This window comes from Thunnus thynnus, chromosome 6, assembly GCF_963924715.1.
Source record: "Thunnus thynnus chromosome 6, fThuThy2.1, whole genome shotgun sequence".
NCBI lineage: Eukaryota > Metazoa > Chordata > Actinopteri > Scombriformes > Scombridae > Thunnus > Thunnus thynnus.
In genome coordinates this window covers 26,456,385-26,478,883 of record NC_089522.1, presented here as the reverse complement: position 1 = coordinate 26,478,883, position 22,499 = coordinate 26,456,385, and the positions used below count along the sequence as shown (strand labels likewise).

The following is a 22,499-nucleotide window of genomic DNA, read 5'->3' as shown; positions in this document are numbered from 1 at the left end:
CTGACATCTGAGTAAAAGATCCAAAGAAAGGATCCTGTTGATGTCACAAAATGATTGTCATTTTTGGCAGGAAGAGGCTGTGTCTGATAATCCAGATCAGATAACCAGTGAAATCAGTTTCTGTGCAGCAGGGAGGTCCAGCCTGTACTGGCATGACATCACAGGTGCCCAGTCATTCACAGGAAAAAAAAAAGACTCCAATGGGAGGATGATTAGTTTCCACCACAGGCTGCACAGACAAAATGTGTACTGTCCCAAAATTTCTTCCTGAAGCTGATCGCACCTGTCTCTTTTTACGAGAACAGCCTTGAACAAGGATGAGGATTCCCTTTATTAAAGCGTGCAGCATTTCCATAATGACAAGGTCAGCTTGATTTGTCTCCAGACGCGTGTGTCCTACTTCCTCTCTCGCACCAGCTTGTGACAAAGCTCTTCCTCCCAACAGGAGTTTATGAATGACATTCAGGGGCAGTTAACACATCATTAGTGAAACCGCTGGGGGTTCAAAAATGCTTTTACAAAACTAAAAGTCCAGGTGGGAAGAGAGGTAAAGGTCAGAGATGCACAGAGAGATCTCAGAGAAGGCCTGAAAAAAGTATATTTGTGTACGTTTTCTAAGTATTCAAAATTTCATGCTTTGTTTTATTGTAGTTTCTGACAGGAGCATGAGAAACATATAGACACCTTTAAAAGAACATACTACAGTATATGCTGGTATACAACTTTACAAAAGATTAACTATTAAAGGTAGCATGTTGAAGTAGCATGTCTGACAGTCTCAAATAATTCAACATTATAAGCTGTGGAAAGATGATTATCATCATGAGTACAATAATTGTCTTTGTTTTACATTTGGTATTGTGTCTTGTTCATGCCTGGAATAAGTAACCTGCTGGGCTCCTGGTCTCCCTACTCTCAGTGTAATACTAGTAATACTACCTGACCCCAGATTAGCTGTGTGGTAATTTAATTAAACAAAAATGAAATTAGGAATATGCTAAATAGAAGCACTATGCTACGGTGGCCTGGAGGTGCAAAACACAACAACATTTCATAAAACACAAATGTTGGCCTCTAAGTAACTAGTAGTCAAAAGTTCATGATTTGTTTTATTGTGGTTTCTGACAGGACCGTATCTACTTTACATGACATATATAAACATAAATTATTACCCTTAAATGTCACATAGAAGTAGCATGTGACAATCTCAAATAAGTCAACATTATAAGCTCCATGGAGTCAGTGTTGTACAAGTGGTTTTGTGTCCAACTCATGTATATGTACGGAAAAATAGTGTACAATAAACTGTCTTTATATAGCACTTTTCTTAACAAAGTTACAAAGTGCTTAACAGAAAAGAAGAAACAACTAACAAACAGTAGTTAAAAACAAACAACAGATCATGAAACAACAGGGAATAAAAATGAAATTACACAAAAATACACTCACTGTCTGTGCAATATTACCTGACTACTGCCAGATTTGCCCTGTGGTAACTTGGTTAAACACAAGCTAATTTAGGAATATGCTAAATAGAAGCTCTAAACTGAATGTCTTACAGTTATATTTAGACACAGGAACTCTCTTCAGCATAGTTAGGTAATAAAACATGACCCAACTAAAGTCTCTCGTGCAAGTGGATATTGTGCTTTTACTGGAGCATATACCCAAACAAATTTTTAATTGAATTGGCACAAACCAGTTCACACACACTAAACCTAGAGCTTTTTGGGCTCTTGTACTTACAGGCACCTGGCTTAGGCAGCTGCTGGTAGTTTGTAAGGTAATATCAATTCTATGGTAGGCTACACACCACATAATCTTTTTTTTTTTTTTTTCAATTAATTCTCTCTCTCTCTCCACAAAAGACAAAGATAGCCCTTTCTCTTAGAAAAACCTCTAAGTTACTGTGACTTCCTGTTTATAAATGATGAAATCATGTTTCCATTTTATCAACGAGACATACTGTTACCATATAACAAAGACACTCTTGTGGTTAGTTGCACAATTTATTTGTGACTATGTAATCAGCCTTCCTAATCAGCCCCTTCCTGCTCACAATATCGAAGTTTTATTCAGCTTTATCGAGTTTTTATTTAGCAGAGACTGTGTGTGTGTGTGTGTATGCGTGTGTGTATGTGTGTGTGTGTGTATGTGCCTGTGTGTATGTGTGTGAGCGTGTGTGTGTGTGTGTCAGTGTCTGTCAGGAGGACAATGCTGCGGTTCTTCGCTGTACGCGCGTCAACGGAATCCCGGAGTGCGTCATCAAGCGACTATTCTCTCGAAGACGTGCGCTGATTGGCTGGAGGTTGGAAATCTCCCCGCCCACCGCGCAACCATGTATGGAAACCTTTCTCTGACGTCATGGATACAATAACGCTCAAGCTATAAAAGTGTTGAAAAGACGAGCGCGGAGGGACTGCTGCTCAGCTGGGAAACACTGAAGATGACTGACTGTTGTTTGTGGAGTACAGACAGTTAAACACATTTTTAGACGGGCCTAACAGGTAAGAAATATTTACGAAATATTACGATTTTTTAATACTGTATACTTATTTTTAAATGTTTATGTTATTACAACTGCAGCGATATGGACACCTGGGCATCAGAAAGACTTTAAAGCGGACGGAAAGCAGCCGCCCCCTTCTCATTTATAGAGAAGAAAACCAAAAGTTATATGTACGAGTGCTATATCCAAAGCTCCTGCATGTCTCAAAGCTCAATGGATATACAAACTGAAACTGTTTTTGCAATAGAAAAATAGCTTAGTTTAGATTTAAAAGTGAGGCTACTTTGCACAAATCGATTTTCAGATTTTTAAAAAAATTTGTTTCATAGCTGTGCAGCAATGAACTTAAGTTGTAGAATTAAGTTTAATGTGTACCAGAGAGTGTTTTCCATGCAGTATGTGACATGTGCCCCTGTCTGAAAGTCAATCCTACACTCCAGTCATGTGCACCTGACTATATATAGGCTACTACACATTAATATTTGAGAAGATATATGACTATTGCTATTAAGAGCAAATAACTTTCCAGGTTTTCTCATTAAATGTCAGATGCTGATTCATTTATATGCAGTTTGTCAACTAACCTCAGGTTCTCAGACCCATTGGCTTATTGGTTTATTATAACTGAATTTAGGTTAAATATATTTTAATTTAACTTTATTTGGGAATGTGCATTACTAATGCACATTACACACTGATATTATAAGGATCTAAAGGAGGGATCTGCATTATTTTCTAATCTTCAGGCCCTGTTGAAAAATTTATTTCAGTTGATATTGTGCTTACATGAGGATACTGTAATGTTAATTTGATTTGTACTTAATCAAACTACCACACAGCAAAGGCCCATCATTTTTGACCTCTTGCAGGTTATTTGGCCATGGCTTGAAGGTTTAAGATAAAGTTTCAGAAAAACAAGCTCTAATATTTGTGATCTTTTTCAGTCTTGCAGCCATGACTTGCATACACCCCCAGCATGGATCCCAGCCTTATGACAACAGCCTCGGCAGCTCGGAACTCCAGAACACAGACTTCATCTCCAGGCTGGCTGTGGATATGAGCAGCCCACGGGACCACCTCTCTGCTCCATCTTTGCCAAGCATTAGCTCCCTGGTGGGCACTCAGGGGGGCGACTTTGACGCATATTCATGCCAGTTCACTACGACCCCTGCCCACATCACGCCATCATCAGGCCCAGAGACCCCATTCAAGTTAGATGACCTCCAGGTTTACGGCTGCTACCCTGGAGCGTTCACGCTGAGTTACCCGGATGAGGCCGTGTCTCCCGGTGGGTCTGATTATTTCGGCAGCCCAGCATCAGCCTCGTCTCCTTCAACCCCCGGTTTCCAGAGTCAACATGCACCCACCTGGGACTCAGCTTTCGGTCCATACTCACCCAGTCCAGGATACTGGGCAGCTGAGGAGACCTCAGTGCCACATGCGCCCTCTTTCTTTACATTTAGTTCAGGGTCTGTGGAAGACATGTCTCATTTGGGTCAGCCCCACTTAAGAGAGCAGGACCCTTTCACTTTGACCCATCCTCACGCATCCACACTCACCTTCCCCGCCTTGGCGATGGAGCAGGCATGTAGCCAAGATGGCACTGACCAGCTGGACGGGAGCTTATCACCCAAATTAAAAAGTCCGAATGGAAACGAGGGCTGCTGTGCTGTGTGTGGGGACAACGCCTCCTGTCAGCACTATGGGGTCCGCACCTGTGAGGGATGCAAGGGTTTTTTCAAGGTAATCAGATCTGCCTGTGCAGCCAGTTTAGAAACATATAACTTTGCAATGCAAAAATGTGTTACCCTAACTGAATTTGCCAGTCTTTTACAGTCTTTTTCAGCAATTCTTCTTTTTATTTCACAGCGTACAGTACAAAAGAATTCCAAGTATGTCTGCCTTGCCAACAAAGACTGTCCTGTGGACAAGAGGAGGCGGAATCGATGCCAGTTCTGCCGTTTCCAGAAGTGTCTAGCCGTGGGCATGGTGAGGGAAGGTGAGTTCAGTGGAAACACCAATGAATCAGGGTAGAATTTGCAATTTTCCAATTTCACATCAAAAGGAAACACGGGGTGATTTCCCAGTTAACATCGGTGTCACCATTTTTCCAGTTGTAAGGACGGATAGCCTGAAAGGACGGAGAGGTCGCCTGCCTTCCAAGCCTAAAGTTGTCCAGGATGTGGCAACCACGGTGTCTCCAGTGAGCATGATTGCTTCACTTGTGAGGGCCCACATCGACTCAAACCCCAGTGTTGGGAAAATGGACTATTCCAAGGTAGGCAAAAAACACAATCCCTTTTTTTTTCAGTTTATTTGGAGTAGTTTAATTGGCCACTTACATGAGGAAACTGTCTATAATTTCAGTATGATGAGACAGAAGTCAGTCCAAACCAGAAAGAGGATGCTAATGACATCAAGCAGTTCTACGACTTACTCACGGCCTCCATGGAGGTGATCAGGAAGTGGTCAAAGAGCATCCCAGGTTTCTCTGATTTCTGCTCAGAAGACCAGGAACTGCTGCTGGAGTCTGCGTTTGTTGAACTCTTCATCCTCCGTCTTGCATATCGGTGAGTCCAACTGAAGACAATGATGACAAACTGACATGTATTTTTGCACAGTTGAATTTCAAAATATTTATACATATATATACAACCTAAATGTAAAGTCAATCAAATCGTTGATCAAATCAACAACATGTATTGTTTTGTCTTTTGAAGGTCCAATGCTGAAATGGACAAGCTCATCTTCTGCAACGGGGCCGTGCTTCACAAGACGCAATGTGTCCGAGGGTTCGGGGACTGGATTGACTCTATTTTGGAGTTTTCTCAAAGCCTCCATCGCATGAAGCTGGACGTCTCCTCTTTCTCCTGCCTAACAGCCCTGGTCATAATCACCGGTAAGAGCCTTTGACACACCGAGCAGAAGAGGAAATATCAAGAGTTACTTTTATAGAGGCAGAGCAACAGTTTGCTTGAGGAATCTGGTTTCATTGGTGTGGACAAAACAAGGCAGTTATGTAACACAAGGATTGGCACAACAGGTGTATGACAAAATGTAACACGACCTCACATATAACACAGAGAAGTAGCAATATATCACAGCAGACTAAACATAACCACAACACAGGTTTACATTTAAAGCAAGGAATTGTTCCACTGTAGCCGCAGTAACAACACTAATGCAAGTCCATTTTAGTGGTGCAATAGTCCACTAAATAACGTTCATGTATCGTATAAAGATTTTCCAAATACAATACTTAGTTGTGCTCTTTTTTAATCTGATTAAAATCAAATGAGCAAATGGGAAACAGATTAGTCAGTGCATGATTTAAAAGTTTGGAGTGTGTATTATTTGGTTGCAGTCATAATAATGAAGCATAAAGCTCATTCTCAACATGTATCTTATTTTCCTCTGCAGACCGACATGGTCTCAAGGAGTCCAAACGTGTGGAGGACCTGCAGAACCAGCTCATCACCTGCCTGAAAGATCATGTCTCTGGTTGCGCCTCTGACTCCTTGCGGCCCAATTATCTGTCCAGGCTGCTGGGGAAGTTGCCCGAGCTCAGGACACTGTGCACTCAAGGCCTCCAACGCATCTTTTACCTTAAATTAGAAGATTTAGTTCCTCCACCACCGATTGTGGAAAAAATCTTCATGGATACGCTTCCGTTTTGAGTGTGCGATGTGAGACTGACCATCTGTGGTATAAAATCTGGAGTGAACCTGCAACAGCCTAAGAAGAATAATGAAGGATTATTCATCTCCAGGGGAAAAGGGCTACTTCTGAAATATAAAATGAATGAATTATAAAACTTATGGGAAAAAAACATGTATGTCGGGCATCACCAGGAAATTGTGTACTCTCCAGATGAAATTAGACAGGCCAGCTCATGGACCAAAAGGTGACTGTTTACATACAACAAGATGCCATGAATGGAAACATTTCTGATGGAGGGAAGATGATCACACTTTCCAAACAGTAACAAAGTGAATACAAATAATATTTGCGCCATCATTTCAAGGCTGTAATGAGCACAATTGTTTTTTTCTTTTGGTTTTTTTTTTGTTACAATCTTTTCTGTGATTTGGATGACTGTAAATTGCACATAAAATATCAGACAAAGCATTATTGTGGTATCCTTTGCTGAGTTATTAAAAAATGGTCAACATAGAAGCATCAGTCACTCAGAGCTCCAGGTTGCTTTATATTCAATACCACCATATATTTTTGGTGATAATCGAATAAGTTAAACCTACAGAATTATTCAGTAGTATCATTCATGTATCATGAATAGACATTGAGCAGCTAACATATTGTTTATCATCCAGTACAGTCTTATACACTGGTCTTCTTTGTAAATTATTTCAAATTTGTTTTAAACCTGCTGGTGTTATTGCCTCATGAACTGTATTTGACAGTGTGGGGAAATGTATTGTTGTTTTGTGCCTGTTATTTTTACATACTAAGAGATGATCTTTTATTGCAGCAAAACATGAAATAAAATGTAGAACTGCATATACCAACTGCTTTTCTTATCTTTACGCTGAACAAGTCTGCATTAAAACAATACTCAAGTGTCCAGATGAACACTGAAATAGGTTTTTCTTGTCATAATCATTCCCCCCGTCCAGTCACTAATCTGGGTGTTAGGTTTGACCCTCACCTGACTTTTGATGACCATGTAAGACATCTATGCAAAACCACTTTCTACCATCTCAAAAACATCTCTAAAGCAGAGAAGCAGAGAAATTTGTCCATGCATTTATCTCCTCAAGACTGGACTACTGCTCTTCACAGGGATCCCTGGCAGGGGCATCCAACTCCTGATGAGAGTGCAAAAACACAAACATATAACACCAATTCTGTTTTCATTGTCCTGGCTCCCTGTCTCATTCAGGGTTGACTACAAATGGACATGTGAGTCCCTATCTAAGTAACTGCTCATACCACAATCCTCCGCACCCTCAGATCTGCCAGGGGCTTGCTCAGCTGGGTCCCCAGTACCAAGCTCATCACAATGGGGGATCGAGCTTTCTGCTCTGATGCACCACGCTTGGAGTGGATGTGTGAGGCCAGAGAGAAGGAGTTGCTCAGTCCCCTGGCCAGGGAATAATAATAATAATAATAATAATAATAATAATAATAATAATAATAATAATAATAATAATAATAATAATAATACTGAGAAGAAGACAAATGAAGTGGGATGACATTTAAACAAGCCAGAAGTATTTTTTGTTAGCTGCTGTTAGCTGTTGAAGCTAAAACTGTCTCAATCAGCATATATTTGAAAATGAGCATGGGCGACTTCACAGATTCACACGCAAGGGTGGAGGCTGGGGGAGGTGGGTGTTAACATTCTACCATTTATATAAATTTCGACAGTCGACACTGCGTCAGCAGTGGCCCTGTCTTTTCAAGGCTATATTTCTTTCTCTATATTAAAGGACCAGTGTGTAAGATTTAGTGGTAGAAACATGGCGGGGCAACATGGTGGTCTCCGTGGAGGAGGATCCGCTCCCTATGTAGATATAGAGGGCTCATTCTAAGCTAACGAAAACACAACAATTCTTATTTTCATGAAATTATACACTAATTAAAACATACTTATGAACATTATATTCAATTTCTGCCAAGTCCGTTCTGCTAGATGCCACTAAATTCTACAGACTGCTCCTTTAAGTAAGTTTATCTTCTGTTTATTCTTCCATTGTGTGGCTGTGCTGAGTATCATACTGTGCCAGCTGCCTGTAAGCCTGAGTCAAGTGTATCTTCTTCTTTGGCAACAGATCAGAAAATACTGCTGAAAAATGTTCCCCCTTCCACCTCCCTCCCAGTTATGTACTGGTCTCTTTTTAGATGGCGGTGGAATTCCCTGTCCGGTCTCAAGTGACTCAGACTACTTCATCATTGTGTAGTGCTGCATTCACACATGCATGTGTGTGTGTGTGTGTGTGTGTGTGTGTGTGTGAGTGTGTATGAATTTATATCTTGTAATGCATGAAGTAAATATTATGGAAATTCTGCTACACATCGGGGCTATAAAGGACTCATACATTATACAGATTATAAATTACAGATTACTCAGGTGCACCTGTTCATAGCATGTGGGCATCTTTCGTCCACTATTAAAGGACAGGTTCATAATTTTTCAAGTGAGTCTTAAAACAATAGTCATTGAAATAGGTTTTTGTTGCTGTAATCATCCCTCCTGTTCATACTGGCCATTAGAAGATCCCTTCATAATGCACTTACAATGTAAATGATGGGGGACAAAATCCACAAGCCTCTCTCTGTGCAAAAATGTATTTTAAAATTTATCTGAAGTGCATTTGAAGGGGATCTTTTAATAGCCAGTATGAACAGGAGGAATGATTACAGCAAGGTAATGATGCTCAGGAATGATGAGGGGGACTGACTGAGCCAACAGAAAACGCTGCAGTTTACCTGATGATGGCGCTCGGTGAAAGGTCAGCAGATCACAAAGGTTATTACAAATCATTCTGAGCGAGACGTGTATATCTATCATATTTCATAGCAATCCATCCTATAGTTGCTAAGATATTTTACTCAAAACCAAAAATGTCAAACTCATGGTGGCGTTAGTGGAGAAATCAGGGGATCACCAAAGTCATTAGGTTTCATCTCCTAGGAACCATGAAAACATGGTTTATGGTCACTAAGCCCACCCCCACATCAAAACAGGGTCAGCAGTGAGAACGAGCAAATTGAACAGAGAACAAAACATGAGAGCTTATGAACAAAGGAGGAAAAGACACATAAAAGCAGAGAAACGCTCCAAGAATGAAAGTTTCTGCTCTATGTTGTACATGCTTCGCTCTTAGTTTACCCTACAACTTTTACCCACCTGAGAAAGATCATTGCACTCACTGCCCAATGGGGAGGTAGTTACCCCCTATAAAGCTCCAGTGCACTCGCCGCTCATCTCCCTTTGAAATTCAGCCACCTTTGAGAATGAATCATCTGCAAACTTCAAACATGTCTGTTAGCAAGTCCTGCGTCTCGTGTGTCTTTCCTGTGCTACCAGCGGATTCACACAAATCCTGCTTCTGCTGTCTGGGTTGGCAGCACTAGGCTGAGGCCAACTCCTGCTCCACCTTTCTCACACTCACCTGGGAGGAAGGCGAGCAGCGATGCAAGTTCACTGAGTCAATCCGCTCCCTCCACGCTAGTCTGGTGCCTGCAGAGAGTGCGATGGCTCGGTCCAAGCTGTGGGACGAGTACGATGAGGAGGACAATCATCACATCTTCATGGAGGAAGACTCAACACCCAACTGTTACCCATAGGCTGAGCACACTTCAGCTAATGGTTAGGCTACTGTCACTCAAGTTGTGTCAATAGCTACACTAGCTGGTTAGCCTGTAAAAGTAATGAAAGACCAAAGGATTGTCTTATCATTTTAATATACAAATATAAAATGAGATCATTACATTTTCTCTGTAACTCTGTGTTTGCCTTTGGACAGACATGTTCTTTTGTTATTGTTGAGAGGCCCACTGGCCTTCTCCATTGTGTTTCATCCTCAAGAAGGTAAATCTTTGTGTCTTGGGGTAAACAAGATATGTTAAGGGGTCAAAGGCCACATATGGCTTTGGGATCTTCCCTTTCTGTGTCTTTAGGAGATGTGGCTCTTATCTAACATACTTGTGCATGTAAATGTATCTCGTGGCTGTTTGCCATTGACAATTTCCACGACAAGCCCTTACCATATCATGACCTGCTGGCACTGCTATCTGGCTCAGCACTAGCTAGCAACAAAGCAAAGGGGTATGAAGCGAAGGATGCAGCGATGTCTTTGCCGGCCTTAGCTGCTTCCCAGCTCTCTCTGCTGGGCTCCCCTGTATGTTCCCTCCCAAGATGGGAGGGTCACCTGGTGTGGGTGCAGCTCTGAGGCCCTCTCTCTGCCTGGCTGGACATGACTCTGCAGAGGGACTACGCGTTACAATTCTGCAGCCAACCCTTCTTGGTGCCCAAGAAATTGGGGGGCATGAGACCCATACTGGACCTGTGTGTTCTGAACGGCCACGTTGCGCAGAGGGCTTTTCACATGCTGACGGTCAGACAGCTTTTGGAGTGCATCCAGCCAGGCAAGTGGATGACATCTATAGACCTGACCGATGCATACTTCCACGTCCCCATACTGCTACGCTATAAGAAGTACCTGCACTTCGTGATGGATGGACGGAGCTTCTAATACTGCTGCCTCCTGTTCAGATACAGGCACTGGCACCGCTCAGGGAAAAAGGCATGAGAATCTTGACCTACATAGATAACTGGCTGATTCTCACCTGGCTGCCACCTTAAAGGGGCGCGGCCAGGGTTTTTCCCTCATCACGTCCAGGTCTTCATGGACGCCTCCCTGGCTGGTTGGGACAGAACCCTCGGCCAGGACAGTGTGGGAGGCAGATGGTAGACTCCCCCTGCCACATCGACCTGCTGGAGCTCACAGCAGTCCAGATGGTTTTGCAACCCTATCTCGCATCTGAGTGGGAAGCACATCATAGTGAGGTCAGACAACACCACATTGGTGGCCTACCTCAACAGACAGGGGGGAGCAGCTGCTCCACAGGGTCCAGATACAGCATCTATTTGTGGTAGTTGTGGTACCACAGAGTCCGGGTGCCAGGTAGTTCCCAGACCTGGTGCACGTGCCTCATCCACCTCCAGGGCTTACACAGCTCGATGTGGGGTGTTTGCGGACTGGTGTGAGGCCAGGATCGCTATGTACGTGGCTCCTGCTGGGTATCTCAGATTTTCTGCAGGGCCCGTGTGTCCTCTGTGGTGCTTCTCAGGGGTGTCTCAGTGAGGGACATCTGTTTGGCCGCTTCTTCGTCCTCTACTTTGACCTTTGTGGAGTCATATCTCAGGGATAAGACCGCTGGTTCTGTGTCTCACTCAGTGCTTGGTGCATTGTCTGGGGGGACCTCGTTTGGAGCACGCTAAGGTGTTTTTTGATAACATCCAGCTTATTGCGGGCTTTTTGCAGTCTGGTGCGAGACCCTCAAGCAGGCGGTGCCTGACCACTGGATTGCTGTTGTTTCTTGGTTGTGGTTGGGTTTGGACTAGTGTTGGTTCAGGTCAAGCTTGGAGTACATCTCATCCCTAAGGGCCTCCTTAGGTTTTAACAGATAGCAAAGCCCATTAGTGGGTGGAGCATGTATGACATAGGAACAGTTGTTACCTGGATGTAACTCCAGTTCTATGAGTACTTGTGTAGCCCTCTAACCACAAGCCCAGCTGGCCCCAGTTGTTTGTTCCTGAGTTTCAAAGGGAGATGAGCAGTAAGTGCACTGGAGCTTTAAAGGGGGACGGTGCTGCGCAGTAGCTACCTGATTGGGCTGTGAGTGCAAAGATTTTTCTCAGGTGCCGAGGCAGAGGCTCGTAGGGTAAACCCATAGCGAAGCCCGTTAGTCTTACTCGTAAAAAACATATGTTTTTTACATTTACAATAAGCTCACCTTGTTTTGATTCCGTAGCTATCTCCTAAGCTACACTGAGCCACAACCTAATACACATGTTGGAGGACTTCATAACCTTGCAAATGTTGAACTTATGCAACAAGAGCAACCGGATAAAGTCAGCATCACTCTGATTATAGAACGTATGTGGGTGATGGTGTACTGACAACGAGTGCAGATTGGGCAGCTCTTGTACGATCTACCCATCATGTCTCACTGGAAACTGGGGAAAGTGAGAACAACTTGAATGCAGCTTGTTTGAGTGGAGCGTGATATGTCAGTGATAATAGAGGATCACAAGCTTCAGACAGAGTTACAGGATTAGACACCGGCTCCGGAGCTCAAACTTCCCACTGCACATTGTGCAGGACTCTTGTGTCTGTGAGAATATGAGAATGTCACATTTATAAAACAAGACAGATAGAGAGGCTTCAGTTTCACTTGCAGGCGACAAGCCTGGGATGCGTGCCTGAAACTTGTTTGCAGAGTGTCCAGCAGTCAGCGTGAGCATGATAAGTTTCATAAGGGTCACGACTAAATGAGGCCAGCAATGTGACATACAGTCACCACTCTGTAACAAGTGAACAAGATCATCAACTCAAACAAGGTAACCAGCAGGTAACTGGAATTATACTACAATATAATTTCAAGTGAAAAGGTCAGATATTAAACCATCAAGAGACATACTGGGGTCAAATCTGTCCCCCAAAAATGCCAGACTATAAAAACATGATTCATTTAATTACACTTTTACGGAAATTACACATACACAAATCTCAAAAAGGTGAAGACATGGAAGACATCGAGCAGCCAAACATCACAAGTCTTTGTAGCTCAATATTTAAAAATAAGATTTATCTTTTACTTGTTATTCTTTATATTTCTCTTATTTCATTACTATAATTTTGTCATGTTTATCTGGTATTTTGCTAACGTGCTCATAGTGCCGATGCTAACATCCTGATGTTTAGCAGGTATAATGTTTAGCATATTAACCATCTTAGTTTAGTGTGTTAGCATGTTAAATTAACAACATTTACATGCATTGTCAACAGCAGTCAACAAGTTAAATAGTTAAAGGTGACAACTTGAAGAAAATAAGACTAAATGTTGTGTGATTAACAGTCCAAAACCAAAGATATTCAGTTTACAATCATGTATAAAAAAGAAAAGCATTAAATATTCACATTTGAGAAGCCGGATTCTTTTGGTATTCTAAATTGTAAAAAATAACAAAAACAATTATTAGATTATCAAAATATTTGCAGATTAAGTTTCTTAATCTTCGGTGCGGCTCTGAAAATGTCCTGATATTGTGAGGTTTTTTTGCCATCCATAAACAATGTCAATGTTTTCTGGTTCCTGCTATAATTTCAGACTCATCAACCAACAAAATAACAGAACGTACAGTTCTCTCTGAGGGATAAAGGAAATATACACCCTAATCATTCCATATTTAGAACTGTACTTTAATCAAGCCAAATAACACGATGAGAAGAAGTTTGCCTTGTGACTGACAAGAAGCTATTTTCTTTGCTCCAGTAGACTGGACTGATAGTACTAGTACTCCCACTGGCAGTGTCTTCTGCCTGTACTGGGCACTCGGTCTGGAACAGGTTGTACTAAAGCTATTCAGTTTCATTTTATGTTGCTGGTTGGCAGGAGTGTAAATATGGATTTGGCATTGCATGTCTAGCCAAAAAGGGGAAAAGGTTTTTAATTAATGATGCTTTATCACTGATCAATAGCAACAACAAAATGATTTCAGAAGAACACTGTTTAGTCTAGCATCTTGATACATTGATCGACCCCCACTGCATTTTCATTAGAGACCTCCAACTTAGGATGAAACTGTATAATAAGGACATTGAAACTAGTAGTAGAAAGTCATTGAGTTCATTAACTCAAGTTCTGCACTCAAGTCAAATTTTGGGGTACTTGTACCTACATATTACCATTTTACGCTACTTTATACTCCTACTCCGCTACATTTTAGAGACAAATACTATACACTTTACCATTAATTCAACAGGTATAAAGTTCTTTTCATGTTAAGATTTTCTCACAAAACATAGACTCATGAAATATGATTCATTGTTATAGATTTAACTACCCAACAGTGTATAAAGCAGTGAACATGAGCTTCACCATTGAAATGATGCAAATATTAATGTAGCAAAAATAACTTTCAAATAATATAGTAATACAACATTTACAGGGGCCATTTGGCATGATGAGTGCTTTAACTTTAAAATACTTTAAGTACATTTTATTGCTGTTTCTGTTCTTTTACATAACAAAAAGTTTGAAAGCAGGACTTTTATATGTGAAATTGTGAAACATAACATACCCTCCTCTGAGTTCCTTAAATGTTTTAACATATAAGCACACTCAGCACTCAAATTCTCAATATCTTAAAGTTTTACATTTATATTTATAAATTTACATTGGATTCAGAAAACATTCAGACCCCTTCACTTTTTGCACACTTTATGTCGTAGATTTAATTTTTGTCATTATGACCCATAATGACAAAGAGAAAACATGCTTTTATAGCTTTTTTTTGCAAATTTATTAAATATTAAAAACTGAAATCTCTCATTTTACAAAAGTATTCAGACCCTTTGCTGTGGTACAGTAAGTCGAGGCCATGTGCATCCTGTTTGCTTTAATTATCCTTGAGATGGGTCTTGGAGATTGGAGTCCACCTGTGGTAAATTGAATTGATTGGACACAGTTTAGAAATGTACACACAAAAACCAAGCCAGTAGTCCAAGGAACTCTCTGCAGACCTCCGTGATAAAACTGTGGTTACAGAATATATTCATATTCGTATTGTTTTCTATATTTAGTCAATGTTTTTGTATTTCTATGATGTGTTCACATGCTTTGTGTTTTTATCCTGTTTTCCTGCTGCACAACCAAATTACCCTTTGTGGACAAACTGAGTCATTGATTAAAGGCCTCGCCTATGTCTGCCAAGATGCCAGCAGACTGGATGAAATACATTTCTGCCCGTTTCTCCATGTTGAGATACTCAAAAAATATTCTAAAAATATTCCCAGGATGGATTCCAGAGATGAACACCCACTGACTGTATATAGAAATCAGAGAACATCTTCAGAGCTATTTATATCACTGGCTCCATGACAGCTGGAGTCCTTCTCCCATATTCAATTGGCTGCATCAGATCTTACTGGCATTTTCTCACAGGTATGACCCAGGTGTGGGCTCGGCTGAGTGCCAAATAACATCACTGGGTTCGTTTTTTATAGAGGAAGATCTGACATTTAAGCCTCATCCATGACAAGTTCAAAAGTTCAAAACTAAAACAAGCTCCTGTATGTCATACAGTAAACTCTCTGTATAGTAACAGATATAGAGCACATCTGAGCGGAAGTGGTTCCTCGATAGACCTGAGGAACCCGTATATAGGCTATAGAGGTTGCACGTACTCTGAAGAATCATATCTCATCCTTACAGATGGTGACAGGGCAGCACAGTGTCTGTCTGAACACTTCCAATAATAGCCACAACAAAAATAGACAGTCATCACATGAAATCAATAATGCCACTTAGATATGACAGTGCGCTGGCAGGCGGCCCTCACACTGGAGTTATCCTGACACTAGTCCCTCTGAGCCTCTACTCCTGCAGCTTTCACCTGGGGCGTTTCCTGAACATAACATAAAAGTTAATGGAAATGTTTGTACTTTGTGCATGAAAAGCTCCCACATTAAAAATGTTTGATAACCAGAGGAGCTGCGTAAATCAAAATGAGATAATCCAATGAAAGGTATTGAGTTTCAAGAGTTCTGGGAGGTTGAGATAGCGGTTATGTCAGAGCAGAGTTTAGGCTGCACCACAAGTAAAAAAAACTAGCCAGTACTGCCATCCAGAGGCCAAACGACGACACAGCTAACATCTTTACACAGCTGCTTCCTTGTTCTGGGATAACGTCCTGAAGATTAACTTTACTCAAAGACATGTTTATTATAAAATATAAGAATCTGACACCTAATTCATTGATTATTATCACTGATATTGCATGTTTTTTCCTACCTTCCTCTCTATTTTCTTCTCTTTTTTCTCCTTCATGGTTTTCTATTAAAATGTTTCATTTATTCTTCATTAGTATACTTTTTATTTTTTAAAAATGATTTTCTCAAGCATTTCTAGTGTTTCTCCAGTGTATTTCTTTATTTTACACATATGCCATCATTAACTAGTGTATGAACTGTAGTTTCCACACTGTATCTTATTGCAAAGTAGAACATTTCAGTCTTATTAGTGTTCATGAAAGATCCTTGATCATATATATTTATGGGCTGAGTGTGCAGTCACTATAACAAATACTTGTGCTTTACTTGTGTACACAGCTATAAAGTCTACATTTACAAAGCTTATGCATTTTGTTGACATTGTCAGAAAGGTGATAATTCTGCTATGTTTATTGTTGAAGTCATAGTGGGTGTACTGGAGTGCATTAAGTTCAAGTGTTCCTAATATTTTGCCCACCTGGGATGGACAAGAGGTAGAATTATCACCTTTCTGACAATATCAACAAAAACTAAAAACTAAACTAAACAGGACCAAAGCAACATCAGCCGATACTGTATGCAGTGCTTAAGTACCGATTGTAACCTGCACTTCCAAAAACTACATCGGTGCCTCGATCCAAAAAGGTGTCAACACGCAAAATTATTTCAAAACTTTTAATATAAACAAGCAAGCCATGTTCAACTGATGCCATTTGTTGTTGCGACCGGGGAAATGCGAGATAATACAGAACAAATAGAGGTGCATGTGTATTTGCCACTTAACTGTTGTTATTCTCTGCAAGACACAGTGCCAGGTGACTAAAAATGAGGGGGCGGGGAGATTTTAGATACAATTGCAAATTTAAAACTTAAAAAAGTGGTCGGCACCTATTAAGAACACTTTTAAAAAGAAGTAAATAAAATACAGCAGGCTCAGATAAAGCTTCTATTAGGATGTACAATGTGAGCCAATTATGGGTTATAACCCGACCATGGGAGGGTATTGGGCGTTCTAAAACTGGGACTGAGATGGTTGGTGGGCCTTGCCTCGGGTCTGCAGGAGAAACAAGACAAAGCAAGAGTTAAAACAACAAAGAAAACGTGCACAGGTGAGTGATGAAGAGCTGAGGCAGACTGGTGGTGGAGCAGAGACCACTTACTTCTGATTCAAGACCGTATTTATACCCCACACAAACGGAACAGCGCTATCATCAGCCTCTGCAAGACAAAAAAAAAAAAAAACTCTGTTACCTTTACAGACACTGCAGTGGAAATCAGTGTGTTCAAAGTACATCATGGAAGATGAATGTTAAATATTGTGAGTATATCGCTTTGGATATTTTGCTTTAGTATGGTAAATATGAAGCTACGGCCAGCAGCCAGTTAGCTTAGCTTAGCATAAAGACCGGCAACAGCTGACCTGGCTCTGTCTAATGTTCATTCATGTTTCAGGTGTCCTCCTCGTTGAAAAGGTATTTCCATTTTTATATACAGTATTTTTGGAATTTTGCGATTTCATCCTCATCATGTCTATTTTGTCTAATATTTAAAGAAATACTTTAACATTTTGGGAAATACGCTTGTTTACTTTCTTGCTGAGAGTTAAGAGTTAAAAGAAGATCGATACCACTCTCATGTCAGTCAGTTGAATATGAATCCAACACCGGCAGCCGGTTATCTTAGCATAAAGACTGGAAACAAGTGGAAAACCGCTTGTCTACAGGTAACAAAACACGCCTACCAGCACCTCTGAAGCTCACTAATCAAACACATTATATTTTGTTAAAGCATGAAGCAGGAGAAAAAAGAAAATCAAATCAACACATCAACATTTTACGGGAAGTTATGTGCTGGAACAAAATCTCCGTGACTTTCTGAGTTTCTACTTGTTGCCAGACAAAAGTCAAAGACTCCAGGGAGTCACTGAACCTGACCGAGAAACAGTCATGCAACACAAGCCAGTTTAAAACCACAACTTGTAGTTTTTTCCTTTTGGTATTTGACAAGATGAAACAAATGAGATAGAACATGTAAATTTGTGAACTTTAGAGGTGCTGCTAGGTCGAAAAAAAAGAAACATTTAGACTGATTGCAGGACTATTCAGCCCACAAGCAGACAGTATTTTCATTACTTTTACCCCAACATCCTGTTTCAACTTTTAAAAAAACATTGCAAAACATGCCGATACTTAGTGCGAGTAAGCACATTCAAGTGTTTGTGTACAGAATCTTCAAATATTCAGTGGATGAACATTTGACAATCTGTGCTGGAAAAAAACAACTGTTTAATAAATCTGAATACTGAAATGCAACAACTTATTTCCGTTTAAAAGCTTGAACTACCTTCACACTTTTCCTGTTGAAGTTTATAATCTCACCTTTGTCCCAGTCCTCAGTCATGTCCGGGTTGACCCAGGTGCTGACTGGGACCTGCCTGAGTCCATTTGTGCTTTGACCTGTAAAAAAACAGAACATAACCCAACTCAAGAAACACAGATCATCATTTATAATCCGCGAGGTAAACAAAGGCAATCCGGTGATAATCTCACCGTGCTCAGTGTCCACAGATATTCTGTCCTCGCAGGTTTCGGTGTGGTGTGTCAGCTCGTGCTTGGGGACCAGGTGGCGAGCGTTGAAAGGGCAGGTTTTCAGCTCACTGGCCAGTTTTGGATGATTCTACGTCAGCGAGACACAAATTCAACATTTAAACTGACAGTCAGTCGAGCCAAGAGGGTGATTATATTCAGAGGGTTTCTAAAAATCAGCACCAAGTCGTCCGTTTGACCTGTTACAACACACTAAGATATCTGTCAGAAAGGAGCTTAGTAGTGGGTGAAAGAATCTGGACAGTGAGCAGTTACTGCTGCGAAAGTCACCCAGCGACGTTTGTTTTCTGTGGCTACATCAGATCTGACTAACAACCAGAAACATATATAACACAATCAAGACAGCAAAACTATCATCAAACTTTGACGCTGATGTTGCTCCAAGACAGTTTTCAATTGCCTGGAAATTACGTTTTTGGAAAAAGATGGTTCTTATAATCACACAACAGCAGATATTCTTTTTGAATAGAGAGTCTAGGTGTTGCGTTATGGATTGTTTGGAGTCTCAACCTTGCCATGTTAGCCAGTTTCTTCAAGTCTGTTTATAGTGTGTCTTTTAGAGTTTGTCAGTGTTTAGTAAACCCAGTTAGTTGTACTGGAGTTTGACGGCTCATATAAAGTGTTTTGCAGGACGTATTTCTGACAAGTGAGAACAAATCGATACCGTGTCTTTTCTACACAATCGGGACCAAATCATCTGTAAAATCCTTGTGAATTGCCACTGTCACAGAAGGTCATGATGAAGAGCTCAAAACATCTGAAAACTCAGAGAAAATCATTCTGACTGCTTCAAGCGCCCGACAGGAGAGCGTGAGAGTAGGTGACGGTTATATAAGCTCCACAAATGTGAGCTTTACATTCAAGTTGAAGTGTTTCACTTTTAGGATATGAAAAGGCTTCAAGGTTGAAGACTCTCCTCCTTGGACACAGTATCAAGTCTTAGTTTCAAAAAGTCTTTTTGAGTCAAAATAGACAAGAAGTCCTTGAGGTGTCTCAATAGTTACCGCAGGCAGCACACAGATGAATTTGTGAGCCTACTGACTGTGAATAAATGTATCTTAAAAAAAGAAAATCAACACATTCAGTGATTTTGGGTCGATTTTTAATTATGGAGAATAAAGACATTTATTTTCATAAAAGCAGAGCCCCAAACTGAATTTCAAGGCAGAAGAGGAACACTGGTTTCTTCTTATGAAGTCCTCTGAAACATTTCTACATTTCCATGACAACTGAGCAAACTTTACTTACTGAGGAAGATCAGGTGATATGACTGAAAGCTTCAAAAAAAGCTACTAAACTGACTTTGTGGTGATTGTTTTTTACTATTTACAAGGTCAAGAATCAACTTTCAATCTCAACATGACAAACAGCTATGAACAGCAATAATGACAAAGGCAGAAAATACAGACATACAATCAGCAGCCAGTTTATTAGATACAGCTAAATGAAATAAACTTATTGCAGTGCTGCTGTGTTAGACGGCAATAATTTTAGCTATGTGTACTTAAACTTAATACTGGACTGTATAAAAAGCACCAAAGTTTATTTTAACTAACTAACTTCTGACTAATTTTAACTAATGCATGATACTAGGGCTGCAACTAACACTTATTTTCATCAATTAATCTGTCACTGTTGTTGTTATTGTCACCGTTTTCCAGAGCCTAACGTGACGTCTTAAAATGTCTTGTTTTGTCCACAACAGCCCACAACCCAAAGATATTCAGTTTTCTGTTATAGAAGACTAAAGAAACCAGAAAATAGTCACATTTGAGAAGCTGGAAACAGAGAATTTGGAAAAAAAAAGAAAAAGAAAAAAAGGCTCAAAACGATTGACCGATATCAAAATAGTTTGTGATTAATTAATAGTTGGCACCTAATTGATTAATCAACTAATCGTTGCAGCTCTACATCAGTGTTTTTTCAATCCTGGTCCTGGGGCATCCCTGCCCTACATGTTTTAGATGATTCAAATGATCAGCGTGTCGTCAAGCTCTGCAGAAGTCTGATAACAATCAATTCATTTGAATCAGGTGTGTTGGAGCAGGAAAACCTGCAGGGCAGTGGTGCCCCAGGACCAGGACTGAAAAACACTGCTCTACATGTTACACACACGTCCCTAACACTCCGATTCAATGTAATTCTCTAGCTGTTAATTTCACAATATTTTTCCATAACTTCTAGTGTAAGCTACAATAAACAAGCGCTCAACTCACCTTCCTGCACTTAATAAGATGGTAAGGGAAGCGGCAGGCCCGGATCTGGTGGTTCTTGTCAAAGGGGCATTGCAGAAGTTTGTCAGGGTCACAGTTCCCTTTTCCATCTTTAAAATTAGAGAACAACAAATAAATACATCCTGTCCATAATAACCTTTGTTGTTGAAAATGAGGAAGAATAACTTCAGTTTACCCATTTCCTCTGCCAACTGTGCTCGCTCTGCAGCAGCGGTGGTGCAAGGACTACTGGTGGTTCCAAATCTGATGGTGGTCGCCATCTCTAGCTGGGATTTAATGAGCGACACACCAGCTGGTCAACTGGGAATGTCAAAGATACAAATATGGTTAAAATGGAATGCAAAAAAACAATATAGTACATAAAATATAGCAACAACTTATGACAGGTTGCTAGATGCACATACAGCATTTAAAAGATGCAGAGCCACGACAATCCATCACATCATGTGTGTGCAGGATTAATTACAAACTCTGCAGGTAACATCACAGGTGTCTCACATTTTGTGTCACCTAAAAAAGGTGTTTGCGCGCTGATGTAGGCACCAGAAAAAACCACAAAACAAACAAACAAAAAAAACATTGTCTACTTATTTTCAGACGTTTTTAGAGAGAATGAATTAGAAAATAATCTAGAAACGTGTTTTGAGCACCCTGGCCTGAGAGAAAACTAATAAGAAGTTAAGAAATGGTAGCAGTCTAAATTTATTTTAAGATTTCGCAACAATTCATTAACTACATTTTGTAGTTAAATGTTGACGCCGCCGTCTATGAATCAACTTCAAAATGTGAATTAAGAAGCACATTATTGTTTTGTTTTTTACTCCACAATGCAATCAACTTTTTTTAAGTTTCCAACACAGCATGCGGTCCAGTTTCACCTGGATGGCATTAGGCCCAAAGGAACACGTTTACATTTAAATTTCAGCTACATTTTAAGGCGATTCACGGGTAACAAAAGGCACAATTTCTAACAACACTCCTCGAACTAACTGTCAAAATGAAGCAGTCAAACATGCCCTAAAGTAGCGCGTACAGGTAAAGTTGGCCTGCAGCCAAGTGTTTTTTTTTTTTCCACTTTTGGCCTGCAGCCAAGTTAGCTAGCAAAAATTTGGCAAGTCGCCTGAAAACAAAGCTAAGTAACATCTTCAAAAGACTACAGTTTGACAGCTCTGAAGTTTTTAACAAGTGCTTTAAATGCATTTTGTAAAAATGTAGTGTTATCACAAGAATTAGCGTTTTCATGGACCTTCGGTGCCCCGTCTGCTTTTTGCTCGTGACCAGCGAATGACCACTTCTTCTTCTGTGGTTCGATGGCGGCTGAAAACTAGCGTTTAAAGTGCGATACTTCTTCGTAGCTCCGCCCCCTCACCGTCTTCGCGCGAAATCACGTGACTCCCTGTTCGAACCACTGTTCTCTTTATACATCCATGGTTCGAACAACGAATTTCTCTTTATCCGCTTTTTCTTAATTAAAATCGGTGAAATAATACGTATTATTCAAGTTGACCTTTAGTTTACATTTCCCGTGTGAAAAAAGTGTTTGATATAGGCAGGAAAAATATTCATAATGTGAAACTGCAAGTAGCTAAATAAGCTAATAATGATCTGTTCTAAATTACTGTTACTG

At 40.5% G+C, this 22,499-nt stretch overlaps 2 protein-coding genes across 2 annotated transcripts; one reads left to right on the top strand and one right to left on the bottom strand.

Annotated features, from left to right (window-relative positions):
- The first annotated feature begins 2,388 nt into the window (after nucleotides 1-2,388).
- On the top strand, nucleotides 2,389-7,031 carry nr4a1 (nuclear receptor subfamily 4, group A, member 1). Its single transcript, XM_067593060.1, has 7 exons — nucleotides 2,389-2,507; nucleotides 3,454-4,252; nucleotides 4,379-4,508; nucleotides 4,624-4,787; nucleotides 4,877-5,079; nucleotides 5,230-5,408; nucleotides 5,930-7,031. Exons 2-7 carry the CDS (start codon nucleotides 3,464-3,466, stop codon nucleotides 6,184-6,186), a joined length of 1,722 nt encoding a protein of 573 aa, XP_067449161.1. The 5' UTR covers nucleotides 2,389-2,507; nucleotides 3,454-3,463; the 3' UTR covers nucleotides 6,187-7,031.
- Nucleotides 7,032-16,693: 9,662 nt separating this feature from the next.
- zgc:56699 (uncharacterized protein LOC405758 homolog) lies at nucleotides 16,694-22,228 on the bottom strand. The gene is made up of 7 exons (XM_067593059.1): nucleotides 22,119-22,228; nucleotides 21,048-21,172; nucleotides 20,855-20,961; nucleotides 18,582-18,708; nucleotides 18,411-18,488; nucleotides 17,193-17,250; nucleotides 16,694-17,086 (listed from the first exon to the last, which is right to left on the bottom strand). The coding sequence occupies exons 2-7, from the start codon at nucleotides 21,130-21,132 to the stop codon at nucleotides 17,005-17,007; spliced, it is 537 nt and encodes a 178-aa protein (XP_067449160.1). The 5' UTR covers nucleotides 21,133-21,172; nucleotides 22,119-22,228; the 3' UTR covers nucleotides 16,694-17,004.
- Nucleotides 22,229-22,499: the final 271 nt, after the last annotated feature.

Excerpts from the sequence above, each read along its gene's own strand:
- nr4a1 (XM_067593060.1), top strand. The coding sequence starts at position 3,464 with ATGACTTGCATACACCCCCAGCATGGATCCCAGCCTTATGACAACAGC. Across the intron at positions 4,788-4,876 it reads GGAAAATGGACTATTCCAAG|TATGATGAGACAGAAGTCAG; the intron begins GTAGGCAAAAAA and ends CTATAATTTCAG. Across the intron at positions 5,080-5,229 it reads ATCCTCCGTCTTGCATATCG|GTCCAATGCTGAAATGGACA; the intron begins GTGAGTCCAACT and ends TGTCTTTTGAAG.
- zgc:56699 (XM_067593059.1), bottom strand. The coding sequence starts at position 21,132 with ATGGCGACCACCATCAGATTTGGAACCACCAGTAGTCCTTGCACCACC. Across the intron at positions 18,489-18,581 it reads ATCTGTGGACACTGAGCACG|GTCAAAGCACAAATGGACTC; the intron begins GTGAGATTATCA and ends GTTTTTTTACAG. Across the intron at positions 17,251-18,410 it reads GACTGAGGACTGGGACAAAG|AGGCTGATGATAGCGCTGTT; the intron begins GTGAGATTATAA and ends TTTGTCTTGCAG.